Genomic DNA, 14982 nt, shown 5'->3' with positions numbered 1-14982 from the left:
ACTTATTAATTTATAAGTGAGTCAGACACACTTTGCATAACCAGGTAATAGAAAATTCACTGATTTGCAATTAAAGATTCTCTAATTTCGTACTCAGCTGTAAAGTTTGTACAACAACTAAAACAATTTGTCAGAGCTTGAACTTCTCACGTTTACGGAGCTGTTTACAATGACAATGCTTAAATTTTTGTGATCACTTGTAGGCCCCGGTCTTGACAAATGACCGCAAGTGTTTGCGACAAGCCGCAAATGATTTTATTTCATATACAAAATCAATTAAGCTTTGCATGGTTAATAGTCCCACCCAGGGTTCAAGATTGTAGTGACCTGTACCTAAGGTTTCACGCTTCATTCAAGCTGGCAAGTTCCTCGCAATCGCAGCCGGTATGCCAGTATGCTAATTGCGTGTCAATCCCACATGATCAGATGCAGATGAACAGATTCCATGAACAGAAAACATGTAGAGACACCAGAAGTGTAGTCAAATGCAAAGACGCACAGGTTCAGACAATGGCAATTTGAATTGCAGAAATGAAAACGACACCGAGCTGGAATCTGAAATACAATCGGCCAGGTCAGAATCGGGCAACCAGTGAATGGAAGAAGATGTTCGACAGCTTACTACTGTTGTTGTACGAGGATTTCGTCAATAATCTCTGTGATACTTAATCAATTCTGCGCTTTTTGCATGCCTTCCCAGGGATGCCGCTATGAACCAAATTTCCGCTGATATATTAGGCCACGGTCATCTGTGTTTTGATATGAAACAAAAGATAAACTAAACCAAAACAAAACGACCAAGAGTTATCTCTTTTATACCCTTTCCTCCATATGCGGGAACTATTGTAATAAAGTTTATTACATGAACTATCGCCACGACGAAATTAAAACTGAACTACAAAACTGCAGGTTCTTATTAGTTGTTATTGTGAAAGGCTATTGTAGACGATCACAAACCAGACCACTACAAGTATATACAGAGTTATCATAGAAACGATGATATACTTGTAAAATATTGTAACTTATAGAGATATTCTAATGAATTTGTTCTTATAAGGGTTGTTGACTAAGATTAACACAGGTATAACAGGCATCAAGAAAAAATGCGTTATAAAAAAATATATATATAAATAAGGAAGGGTACATTATTATAGTTGGTTTGTAACACCCAGAGCGCAAAATGTTCCTCGGTCTGTACCTATCAGTACTCAACCCCAAAGTTTTATAACTATCGTGATGAAAACATAATTCTTCAAGTACTATTGTCGACACCAAAATGATTGATGGTTTTAGTATCAAAATCTAGTTTGTTTCTAAAGATATGGGAACAAAATTCAATATTGAGAATGTTATTTTGCATCACTCGAGAGTCGCGAATGGCGACAATTCAATTCAATACAAAAGTAGAAAGTGTCTTCTGCCTTCTTCTGATGAAATATTAGATTGTATAGATACAGTAGGGTATACCATTACCATGGGGAATATTGTTTTGTTGTAGGACACAGTGAAGGGTATATAGCTTGTTTGTTCGTTTTTTTTTTTTTTTTTTTTTTTTTTAATAGTTGTGTATAAAACCCGACTATCTGATGGATTTTATACATTTATATATACATTTGTGCCTATATGCAAATACCAATATGTCTGTATAGTATTTCATAAAGACTGCCAACATGTTGACATAAAAAGACGGCGACGGCGATGACGATGACGAAGAAATAGGCACAAAGTTGTAAAACGCTTCAAATGCTCGCTCATTGGCGCTGTCAAATAGGCAATGTGGCTGTCAAATACCGAGCATGTGCGTGCCCCAATCTGCGGCAGTGAAGACTGGCGCGGAGAAGGGGGCATGTGATATGACATGCCAGGTGCCTGCCTAGTCGTGGCTTTGCCCTGTCCATGACGGGAGAAAAGGCAAAAGCGAGAACAGCGTACGTACTTGTATTTAGCAGAAGCAAAAGTGCTGACATCCAACTGGGTTGTCGCCGATCGGGTTCTTGTCTAGAAGAATGCATTGAATTGATCTAATAATGAAACTGATTGAAATGTACAGGATAAATGTTGTATTTGAAAATATGTCCCTTTCGGATTGTCTGAATTATACTATAGTTTTTCTTGTCATATACGCTGGTGCGTTTTATCCTTTTAATTAGATGTGTTTATATACTCGTACATTCAGGCTATCCCACAAGTCTTCATTCATCGTTATACATACCTTAGATATTCACACTCACAAATAATGTTCTGCAAATGTTGCAAACAAATTACAAGATATGACAGGAACATTTGACAATTGTAAATCGTTGGCAATACTCAGTGCAAATGTTGTTTCTGCTGTTTGTTGCACATGTCTCCCTTTGTCTTTGTCTGCCCTTCGCTGTACTCTTTGGATTTGGCAAGCGTCGCTTTATACTTGTATCTTAAAAGCAACGTCCATTGACTGTTGTATGAGCGTATGTCGCTTCAATTTTGTGGGCAAGGTCAGGATAAAGCGAATACGAACGCATTCAGCCAGACAGCGGTCCAGGCCAATATCCACGGTGTCTGCACATCATGTATCATCCGCATCTTCGTCATATCAGCTGAATATTGCATGACTATTGTTGTGGTTATGGTTGTCACGGTCATGTCTGCAAAGTTTAGAGAATTGTATGGGAAGTGCAGGAGGCATTAATAGAATGCTCGAAATATTAGTTGCACAATCAAATTTGATAGCTCGGATTAAGGATTGAAACAGGTTAACTACTTTATCCTATTACTGTCTGATGGAGACTATCTATAATATTAATGACTCAAAAAACGTTCGCATTTTAATTTAATTCGAGTACTAACTATTAAGCATGAAATATATTGGAATACTGAGTCGACGGATAGCTACGCAAAAAACATACAAATATCCAAAACGGTACAGAAAGAGCAAAATCCAAATATTAAATCCATGACGTAATACCTACATTCCGTGTCCTTTCTCATTTCCTCTTTCTCACTCTCACTCTCGTTCTCGATCCGCATGACTGATGGAGCTGTGTTAGTGGACTCCGTTGTTGTCTGGTTACTGTCTGCTTGCTGTTTAGTCGGTCATTAGTTTTAAGCAGTTCGAGCCGAGGACGGCCATACAGCTCCCTTTTGAGGCGCAAAAGTGCTTTTGATACCAGCGCATCACACTCACAGAACATGTGTGCTTTTTGTCTGTGCTGGTATTTTGTTGGCGGCTTGTGCTTCGATCCGCGCGGTTGCCACATTCAAATTCTCATTAATTAAATGTGTGGTAATTAATTTCAAGTTTAATCAGAAATTCCATTTAGATTTTCTACTGATTGATGTGATGACATCTTTTCTGCTGTCTCTGTTACAGATAATACCAGAAAAATAATGTTCTCTATTCCCTTTTCAATAACAAAACATGTTTACAAAAGCTACTTATTTTGAATCAACTGACTACGACCGCAGCTTTCAACATATACTCGCAATCTAAAGCAAGTCTCGTAGGCCTTCTGATATGAGGTTTGGAAAGCATACAAATCCTGCTCTCATAATTCTGTCAAAATTTGATTATGATGACTTTTAATAGAAAGTGAAAGATTGTTTTGTTATACATAGATCTCCACGGCGGGACGGAATATGGCAATGTCAACCAGATGATACTGTATATAGCTGTTCTTTAAACTATGTGATTTGATATTACAGTTGGACACAAACATTTTCCAGCTGTGTTTAAAGATACTCTCCTATATTAAGCGATTCCAAATAATTACAACTAAATTAAAAATTACAGCTTTAAATATTTTTATACCCTGTACCCGTAGGGTAAAATGGGTATATTAGGTTTGTGCAAAGTATGTAACATGCAGAAGGAAGCATCTCCGACCCCATAAAGTATATATATTCTGAATCAACATGACGCGAGAAATCGATCTAGACATGTCCGTCCGTCCGTCTGTCCGTCCGTCAGTCCGCCCGTCTGTCCGTCCGTCTGTCCGTCCGTCTGTCCAGATTCTCCTAGGTCCGAGAAATGACGAGTTTATTTTATTTTTTTTTTAATTTTCCCCCCCCTTCCCCCGCTACAGAATTTCGTCAATAGCGTCCACATTTCAAATGCTACCTAAACCAAACTTTGCACATATCATTTATATAATATATATAATTTATATATAATTGTCTACTGTTGTTCAAAATTTTATTCAATTCGGTCAATTCTAAGAAAAGTTATTAGCAAAACAATTTCTCGCCAGTACAACCCCACCAAACTGCAGCAACAAGTTCTCTCTTCTTCTTCCTCTTTTTGCTGCTGCTATGGGCGCATATCACTCAGTGACGGAAGTTTACCTGGGTACAGGGTATTACACTATCGAGCTTGCTCGACTGTAGCGTTCTCTCTTGTTTTATTTTATGTTAATATGAATGTAGTATGTCATATACTACAATTATATATGAACTCTCTAACGTAGTCTGGTTGCATTCCACTGCTGCTACGGAAATATATTATAGAAGCCCCTAAATTTACTTCTAACAAATGTTAAAACAAGTAAAAAAGCTAAAGTTGGGTGTCCCGACTTTGAAATACTCTGTACATATGTTTAGAATAATTATAGAAATTAAACAAAATAAAGAAAATTAAAAAAAAAAACAAGTAAAAAAGCTAAAGGGTGTCCCGACTTTGAAATACTCTGTACATATGTTTACAATAATTATAGAAAATAAAAAAATTAAGAAAATTAAAAAAAAAAAATTTTGATCGATTTTACCTTTCTCGGTATTCGAACTCACGTAAATGGTGTATAATTGCACATTTACATAGCAATTGCGTCTGTGTGAGTGTATGTATGCCTATGCGCATCTATTCGTGTCTGTGTAAACATGTTAGCAGTCAACTAAACAGCAACATCAACAACAGCCGCGGGCAGCGCTTGAGCAGCGCTGCAGCAGCAAATATATTTATGGCTAAAACTTCTTGTTAAATCGGTATATTATAGTGCAAAATTTTAGTTCGAAATTCCATGAATTATGGGAGTTAGAGAAAATCGCAATTTGCGGAGGAGAGGGGGGTGGAAGGAAATACCAAAATTCACATTTTCTGCGTATTCACAAAAGGCATCTTGGACTAAAATTTGGTTCTCCTAGGTCTTATAGTGTCCGAGATATAGGTGATTATACGAACGGCGTTTCCGAAAATCCCTGATAAGGGGGAAGTGGGGGGAAAAAAAAAAACAATCTCGTATAGCGTACACACATAAGGCATCTTTGTACAAAATTTGGTGTCTCTATCTTTTATAGTCTCTGAGACGGTTATACGGACGGACGGACGGTCAGACGGACAGACAGACATAGATCGACTCGTCTTGTCATGCTGATAAGGAATACATATACTTTGTGGGGTCTGCCATGGCTCCTTCAGCTACCGCAAACCTAATATATAGTAGTCTTGTACATTTCATGTACAGGGTATAAATAGTTACTTGTGTATGTTCCACTTTTCTGTAGTACATACCAAATTTCATCGATCCGATCGAATTAGAAATTGATTACGATTTTTCATTTCATCCAATAATACACAGAAAATTAAACAGTTTTTGGAAATTACAAATAGAAAAGAATAAAATATCTTACGGACCCCCTGAAAATAGCCACTAACTTATTGGAAGTAAAATCAAATGGAAAATAAAAAACTGTGCGGTTAAAATTCAAATACCCCGCGATAAATGGCGGTATGGACATCATCTTTAAAATCTTCATGCAAATTCTGAAATTACGTATCTATTTACATGTTAACCATCTCGATAGGGGCTGTCTATAAACTGTAATATTCATTTACTATAATGTCATTAATATATTGTCCTATTAGCACTTAGTTAAGCCAGAGTCTTCGTGTCCCTTTAAATGCTTAAGCCCACACTCATAAAACACCTTTCCCTCCGACGATTCTAGGCGTTTCTAAGCAATCGAGCACGCTTAAGTGGACAGTACGACGTCTAACTGCAAACTTGGGGTGAAGGTAATTTTCTCATTCATAATGTGTTTTCTTGGCGGTTGCGCATTTCATAAAAATGACGTGCCTAACTGCAGTTTAGGCAAAGAAATCGAAGTTATTGCTATTAGAAAAGAAATGTCAGAGGAGAAGTTGTCACCCTCCATACTACTTTTCTTGTATTGTTTGCTGCCACTTGCCAAAAAGTATCTGAGTGGTTTACCCTCTGCAATGGTACTTCTGTAGCAAAAAAGACTTTTGAAAAGTCATAAAACGTGGTGTGTTTATACTCTGTGCATGAAATGTACAAGAGTATACTACGTTTGCGGGAGCAGAAAAATGTAACAGGCAGAAGGAGGTGTGGCAGACCCCACAAAGTATATACATTATTGATCAGCATGACAAGACGAGTCGATCTATGTCTGTCTGTCCGTCCGTCCGTCTGTCTGTCTGCCTGTCCGTATGAACACGTGGATCTCAGAGACTATAAAAGCTAGAGACTCCATATTTTGCCTTATATGTGTACGTGTGCAAGTTTGTTTTATGTTTTGATTTTCCCCCCACTCTCAGAGCCTAAAAGGTCTAGGGACACAAAATTTTAGATGTCTTATGTGAATACGCAGAAAATGGGAATTTTAGAATTTATATGCATTCATAATATGCATACATAAGTATGCAATTATACACGCTTAACGTGAGTTCAAATACGAAGGAAGGTAAAATCCTAATTTTTTTAGTTTCTATAAATATTTAACACATATGCACAGAGTATTTCAAGGTCGGGACACCCGACCTTAGCTTCTCTACTTCTTATATAATTCAGTTGAATCGCCCGCCTGACATTGGAATGGAAAAAAACAAATCTAAAACAGAAGGGGGCGTTTTCTTTTCTTATATATATTTATGGTAATTTAAATTTTGTTCATTATTTTTTAACTGTAATGGCTTGAAGCTTTCAATATTTAAAACACCACCCACCGAATAAAATTATGTTATAGCTTTTTGCAATTACCATGGACAACAGTCCATGTAGGGGACTAAACCACCAGAAGGTAGCTCTACTATACACTTCACTAATATTATAGCTAGTTGTATGGTATGCATAAAAAACTACATTTAATTAGTCACTAAGAAATATTGAAGTTTAGTTTAAGTAATTGAATTGTTGAGTTGAATATATGTACATATATACACGTACATTGTAATTTACATGCCACGTTTGCTAACAGCTGTTAGTTCCATGCTTGCTCTCCTGTGCTCTCTTTCAATGCGATCCACATGCGCATGGGAGTAAGCATAAGCAGTCAACTTAGGTAATAAACTTACTTAGAAAACAGAGATCAGACTGTGCAGTTCGCTTTTGTACCATTTCGCTTAAATTCAGTGCGAGCCAAAAGCAGTCTGCCATTTTTGTAAGTAAACGACTTGGAACTTGGACCTTTGCTTTGCCATACCGGCAAGTTTCCAGCTTTAGCTGTTCACTAGTTTTGAGTTTAAAATCAAGAGGATAAGCTAAAGTCGGGTGTCTCGTCTTTGAAATACCCTGTACATATATGTAGAATAATTAAAGAAAATTTAAAAAATCTAGATAATTAAAAAAAATGAAGATCATTTAAGTGGAATTGTGTCTATGTGAATCTATGCATATCTATGCGTTTCTGTGTGCGACCATGTATTCAGTATAAAGTTGAACCTAATCTGCGGGCAGCGCTTGGGCAGAGATTATATTTATGGATATAACTTCCTTTAAAACCGGACTATCAGAATGAAACTTAACATACGCTCTCAGTATCTGGAGGTATCTGCCAAATTTGAATTCGAAATTCCACGAATTACGACAGTTATGGAAAATCGCGAATTACGGGCGGAGGAGGGAGGGAAGGAATTTCCAAAATACACATTTTCTGCGTATTCACATAATGCATCTTGGAATAAAATTTGGTGTCCGTAGGTCTCCGAGATATTGGTGATTATACGAACAGCGTTACGGAAAATCTCCACTATCGGGGGAGCGTAGGAAAATCAAAAAAAAAAAACAAACTTGCACAGCGTACACACATAAGGCATCTTTATGCAAAATTTGGTGTTCATACCGACAGACTGATCTTGTTCGCTGATCAAGAATATATATACTTTATGGGGTCTGCCACGCAAACCTAATATAGTCTTGTACATTTCATGTACAGAGTATAAAAATTAAATATTAATTTAAACAAGTGAGAATTCTACAGTCGAGCAAGCCCGACAGTAAAATACCCTGTACCTAGACAAACTTCCAACACTGAATTATACATATGTGCCTCTAGCAAAAAGAAGAAAAGCGAAATTGATGCTGCTGTACTGAAGTGAAGTTTTTTCGCTAATAACTTTTCTTAACATCGACCGATTTGGATTAAATTTAAAACAAAAGTATACAATTGTATATAGATTGGTTGTTTGGTTAATGTTGCTTTTTAAGTGTGCACAGTATTGACAAAACTGTAGTGGGAGAGATGGGAAGGAAAATAAAAATAAAAAGACTAGAAGCGTCTACATACTAAGTTTGGTTATTGTGCGCCCCGCCATTTCCCAAATCCAGGCGTTCATCCAGACAGACAGACGGTCATGTCTATATCGGGTTTTCTCGTAGTGCTAATTAAGAATATATATACTTTATGAGATCAGAGATGCTTCCTTCTGCCTGTTACATGCACAAACCTAATATACCCTTTTTACAGTTTATAGTATAAAAACAAGAGAGAACGCTACAGTCGAGCAAGCTGAAGCAAAAAGAGGAAGAAGAAGAGAGAACTTGTTGCTGCAGTTTGGGGGGGTTGTACTGGCAAGAAGTTGTTTCGCTAATAATTTTTCTTAGAATTGACCGAATTAAATTTAAAACAACAGTAGATAATTATAAATAAATTATGTGTAAATTATGGTTTAGGTAGCTTTTGAAATGTGGACGCTATTGACGAAATTCTGTAGCGGGGGAAGGGGGGAAAATTAAAAGAAAAAACTCGCCCTTTCTCTGACCTAGGAGAATCTGGATACCAACTTTGGTTGTTCCAGCTTTTATAGTTTCTGAGATCCTTGCGTTCATCCAGACAGACGGACGGACGGAATCTAGATCGATTTCTCTCGTCATGCTGATTCAGAATATATATACTTTATGGGGTCGGAGATGCTTCCTTCTGCATGTTACATACTTTGCACAAACCTAATATACCCTTTTTACCCTACGGGTACAGGGTATAAAAAATAAAAAAAACTCGTATAGCGTACACACATAAGGCATCTTTGTGCAAAATTTGGTGTCTCTATTTCTTATAGTCTCTGAGATCCAGGTGTTCATACGAACGGACAGATGGATAGACAGACATAGATCGACTCGTCTTGTCTTGCTGATCAAGAATATCTATATTTTGTGGGGTCTGCCACGCCTCCTTCTGCCTGTTACATTTTTCACCTCCCGCAAACCTAATATACTCTTGTACATTTCATGTACAGAGTATAATCAATGGAAATTAATACAGATTTAAGATTATTTTTATTTATATTTCATAATTTGCAGTGAGTTTAATACAAATCGTTCAAATATCATTTTTCTATTGCAGGTACTGTTAATGCCAATGGCGAAACGAAGCGACAACGGACCTCATACACCCGCTATCAAACTTTAGAACTAGAGAAAGAATTCCATTTCAATCGATACCTGACGCGCCGGCGACGCATCGAAATCGCACACGCGCTTTGCTTGACGGAGCGCCAGATCAAGATTTGGTTTCAGAACCGGCGCATGAAGTGGAAAAAGGAGCACAAGATGGCTTCCATGAACATCGTGCCCTACCATATGGGCCCCTACGGTCATCCCTACCACCAGTTCGATATCCATCCGTCACAGTTCGCACATCTGAGCGCATAGGACGCGTGGCACTTTTCGGGTAGTGGTTAGAGACTCAATCAGTTGTATCAAGAACCATATCAGGCGGCGACAGCGGCTAGCGTGGCCGGCGGCTACCAGTCTCAGAGTACTCAGGATGCTTCCGCAGCTGTATTGGGCGGAGGTGGTCCAGGCAGCAGCGGAGGCAGCAGCACTGGTCTCTCCGGAAATGGTCCTAACTCGCTGTTTGCCTCCGCCGCGGCAGTGGCCTCCACCAATTCCGAGTGTATTAAATATCCGCAAGAGTTCTGATCTCAGGTTATCAAGAGGACGCAGCAGCAAAAGAAACGAGCACAGGCCCAGACTGCAACTTGGACACCCACGCTCCATCAGCTCAACGGATTAGATGAGCTCTTGGAGCCTGAGTGCAAGCCCGAACTTGTTACCAAGCTCGGGTACAAAGCGCAGTTTGTGGGTTGCAACTTGTTCTACTGCTAAGCACCATGGCCATTACAACCATGATCCCGCCATCTTTCCCTCTTCCGCCGTCGCAATCGATCAATCAACATCAATGACGATGCTTCTTGTTTGCAACTGATTCGTGTTAGAAACGAGCCGACGCATAACTCCTGCGCCCGCTGCTCGTTCGGGTTTATTATACTGGACGAATGACGTACTATCGGCTCTTCTTTTGAATACCCTCTTTAATAAACCATTGTAAAGCAATTTTATACTATACGATATGTAAATGTGGGACACTTTCAAAATTTTTAAGCTCAAATTGTTAATTTGAATTAACAGTAGTTGGCGTTGATACTTACGAGTAAGGAAAGTCAAATTCTAATTTGAAAGTCTTCTATTTTAGCTATTACGTTGACCTTCCAGTATAATGAACCCCTTTCTCTAAGCAGTATTCGAAAAGCGGTTAGATATAAGTTAATCATAAATTATTTCTTAAGCGTATACAATAATGAAAACCAACAAACACACTAAGACCCTTATATATATTTGCAATAGTTTCAAACAAGTGATTTTTTACAATATTAGTCTCGTTTTGTGCAACGTCGAGGCTCCATTGTGTGGTCTGATGTATGCACATGTACTAAATAAAACAATAACATATATATATATATATATATATATATATATATATATATATATATATATATATATATATATATATATATATATATATATATATATATATATATATATATATATATATATATATTTGTATATATGTATGCCCACAAAAATAAAAATGCTACTTTTACTCTAAGTCTATGTTTAATTTGTAAATACCTTTGTAAGAACTTATTTAGCTGGAGCCCTTGTGTTGTACTATTGATGACTGCTTCTTTTTAAAAAGAACTGTATAGCTCAAGAGCTAATTTATAAAAGAATGGCTACTTTACTTTTTATGTTGTTGAAAGTGCTTTAGCAGGTTTGAAATGCTTTACTAATTTTACCCAACTTACTTTAGTGCATTAATTACTTATTAGCAACCTACATTTATGTTTTAACAAAGTAGATAAACGAAAACAAATTCGGAGAACAAACAGGGATTCGGTTAGTAAGCGAATTTGGCCTGCGAACTTTACGAAAATGTATAGCCCAATTTAGCATAATTTCTATAATAAAACAAACTTTAATTCACATATGTATGTATTTAGTTAAGAGGTCGACACATTCGATATGATCCTTCAATGTTTTCCTTTATTAGATCCATAACAACAATTTCAACGAATTCGTTCCCATCAATATCAATTCAAAAATGCACAGGAAGTAATTAACAGCAAATTGTTAAACTAAGAAACTTTACAAATTATTTGTATTCATTTATACTGTAATTTTTTGCTAAGCTATGGTTAGTGCATTTTAAAATATATAATAGTATGTGAACATAGATCATAAGTTGAATGCATTGTGTACCGAAATGTTAATTCAGATTCGAGAAAAGCAGGTAAAACCGGGGAAAGTTACAATATACTTAGCACGAATTAATTACCCGTTCAGTTTTTGTTTGATTATTGTTAATTTTTACGATTTGTCTTAGCAAATTGATTCAAATTGCAACATCTAAGTACATGTAATGTTTGTACTTTGGGATAAGTAGCGCATACAGTGGATACCGTTGCACTGTGAAAGCAAACAGCTTAACTGCATTCCATGTAAAAATGTAAGCAATTTTAACAAAATTTACATGTATTAACGTAACGCAAATATGAAACGAAAATATATTCATTAAAAACAACAAAACAACTCTGTAAAATGTACGAATACAGCATATAAATAAAACTACTTATTTTAAAATGTAGAATTTAGGTTTTCAGATACATAACAGTTCGATTGGCTTCCCGGGGACGTGTTTGGCCTATATACTTAATTTTTGTCAAGAACAGAAAATGTTCATTTAAATACCTTAAATGCCTTCCTACTGGTAACCTTTAAGGTGAAAACATATGGGTAGGTTATGCACACACAAAATAAATACAATTGGAAACATATTGAGCCGGGTTAAGACGGGCAATACCTGCTAGTAAAGTATATATATTCTTGGTCAGGATGACAAGTAGAGTCGATATAGCCATGTCCGTCTGTCTGGCTGTATTAACGCAAGGATTTCAGAAAGTATAAGATCTATAATAACCAAACTTGGTATCCAAATTTTCCTAAGTCAGAGAAAGTACGAGTTTGAGTTTTTTTCGATGCACTTCCCCGTAAATCGTGTTTTTCCATAACTCCCGTAATTTTTATAGCCCGTACCCAAAGGGTGAAAGGCTATACTAGTTTTGTGCGAATGTATGTAACAGGCAAATGGAGGCGTGGCAGACCCCACAAAGTATATATATTCTTGATCAGGGTGACAAGCCGAGTCGATATAGCCATGTCCGTCTGTATGAGCGTAAGGATTTCAGAAGGTACAAGAGCTAGAATGACCAAACTTGGTATCCAGGTTCCCCTGAGCCCTAGGCAGGTCAAGGTTGTTTTTTTATTTTGATACACCCCCCCCACCCCCCCTCCACCGCAATTCGTGTTTTTTTTCATAAATTCCGTAATTCTTGGAATTTTGAAATCAATTTTGGTAGTTTATTTAATTTCATCATGATTGGTCAATTCTGAAGAAAGTTATAGCCATACACAAAATCGCTGCCCATGCTCTGCTTGTTCCTCTGCCCGCAGCTGTTGTTGTTGTTGCTGCTTGGTTCAACTTTGTGCTGCATACATACACGCATATAAACACGAATAGGCACGTGATGTAAATATATGCTGCTAAAACTGAACAAAAACATGTCTTCTAATTTACTTTAATTACTTAATTAATTAATTCATTTTTTTTTGATAATTCAATTTTTTTTTTTTAATTTTCCTTTTTTGTGGAGAGTACAGGCTATTTTACTGTCGGGCTTGCTCGACTGTAGCGTTCTCTCTTGTTTCCTTTTTGGTGGGAGGTACAGGGTATTTAAGAGTTGAACTCGCTCGACTTTAGCACTCCTGTCTTCTTTGAATTATTTAAATTCAAATTTGGTTATTACATCCAGTTAGTGATTATGTGTCCGTATGTTAAGTTTCATCATGATTGGTGAATTCTGCAGAAAGTTATAGCCATAAATAAAATCCCCGCCAATGCTCTGCCTGCAGCGCTGCCCACAGTTGTTGTTGTTGCTGCTTTGGTTCAACTGTGTGTTGCATATATTCACGCATATAAACACGCAGAGACACGATTCTGATGTAAATTTATTCTATTGAAATTGTACATAAACACTTATGTACAAGTATGTATGCATATGTTGAATATTTTATATTTACTTTAATTAATTAATTAAATTAATTAAATTTTTAAAAATAATTTTTATACTCTGTACATGAAATGAACAAGAGTATATTTGGTTTGCAGGAGCTGTAAAATGTAACAGGCAGAAAGAAGCGTGGCAGACCCAACAAAGTATATTTATTCTTGATCAGCATGACAAAACAAGTCGATTTAGCCCTGTCTGTCTGTCCGTCCGTCTGCCTGTCTGTCTGTCCGTATGAACACTTGGATCTCAGAGGCTATAAGAGCTAGAGACACCAAATTTTACACACATCTTTAATGCGAACTCCCAGTACGACTGCCTGTAGTTCTAATCGAGGAATAGATAACGGTTTTAAAGGGCTACAGGAAGCCTTACGTAAAACGAAGGCAACTAATACTTCGTCACAATGCAATTGTATAATGCAATTATTTTCCAAAAATTTCGAATGATAACATCTGGGTATTCGTATTGAGTTTACTGCATTGTATATGGAATAATTCCATACATTCTTTAGTTGATCGGGTATAACCTGGTCCCAATCCGTTTTAGAGCGACACAGCTCTTGTATAAGCAATTTTCTTTTTATAACATAGTGTGCGATAAATCCAAATGGGTCAAAAATAGACATGACAATTGACAGTACTTGTCTTTTTGGGAGATATGATTTTATTTCAGCGACTGATTCGGGTATTTTAATAAATTTAAGAAGAGAGAACGTCACAGTCGAGCAAGCCCGACAGTGAAATACCCTGTACCCAGGTAAACTTCCGACACTGAGGTACATGCGCCCATAGCAGAAGCAACAAGAGAGAACGCTACACTCGAGCAAGCCCGACAGTGTAATACCCTGTACCCAGGTAAACTGCTATCTCTCCATAAAAATCTTTGCGAATCTTTTCCAATGGCAACCTGATGAAACATCTCCTTGATGTCTCCTCATATGCCAGTGCTTCCTTCACGAAATTTCATTAAAATTGTTGGTAACAGTACGGGCTGGTAAGCGTCAGGTTCTTTCATTAAGTTCGTATTAAGAGACACTCCATTCATCATAGCAGCGGCGTCAAAGACAAGTCGCAGCTTGTTGTTTTTATTTGCGTTGCAGACGGCAAAATGTCGCAGAAACCATGTTCTGTGTCCTTTTTGTCTTTCTTCTTCTGATAAAAGCGTGCGTACATATCCCTTTTTCAAGTAGTCCGATATCTTTTCTGTGTACCACATCTTATGCGCAACGTCATTATTCATTTTCTTTTCCATAGCTTCTAGGCGCTTCAATGCCATCTCATAGTTGTTTGGCATTTCAATATTAAACACAATCGGTTCTTTTTGACAAATTCCCATCGATCGGCCAATTCTTTTCGGTGAAA

At 37.1% G+C, this 14982-nt stretch overlaps 1 protein-coding gene across 1 annotated transcript in view; it reads left to right on the top strand.

The window, feature by feature from the left end:
- LOC115629463 (homeotic protein Sex combs reduced) overlaps window positions 1-10051 on the top strand; it is a 37375-nt gene extending 27324 nt beyond the window's left edge. The window contains exon 3 of the mRNA XM_030525931.1: window positions 9556-10051. Within this exon, the coding sequence (XP_030381791.1) occupies window positions 9556-9863 (308 nt within the window). The 3' untranslated portion in view covers window positions 9864-10051. The remainder of the gene's footprint in view (window positions 1-9555) is intronic.
- Window positions 10052-14982: the final 4931 nt, after the last annotated feature.

This window comes from Scaptodrosophila lebanonensis, unplaced genomic scaffold, assembly GCF_003285725.1.
Source record: "Scaptodrosophila lebanonensis strain 11010-0011.00,11010-0021.00 unplaced genomic scaffold, SlebRS2 tig00000150-arrow-arrow-pilon, whole genome shotgun sequence".
Taxonomy (NCBI): Eukaryota; Metazoa; Arthropoda; class Insecta; order Diptera; family Drosophilidae; genus Scaptodrosophila; species Scaptodrosophila lebanonensis.
The sequence above is the reverse complement of the archived record's forward strand: the minus strand, read 5'-3'. Positions and strand labels throughout refer to the sequence as shown.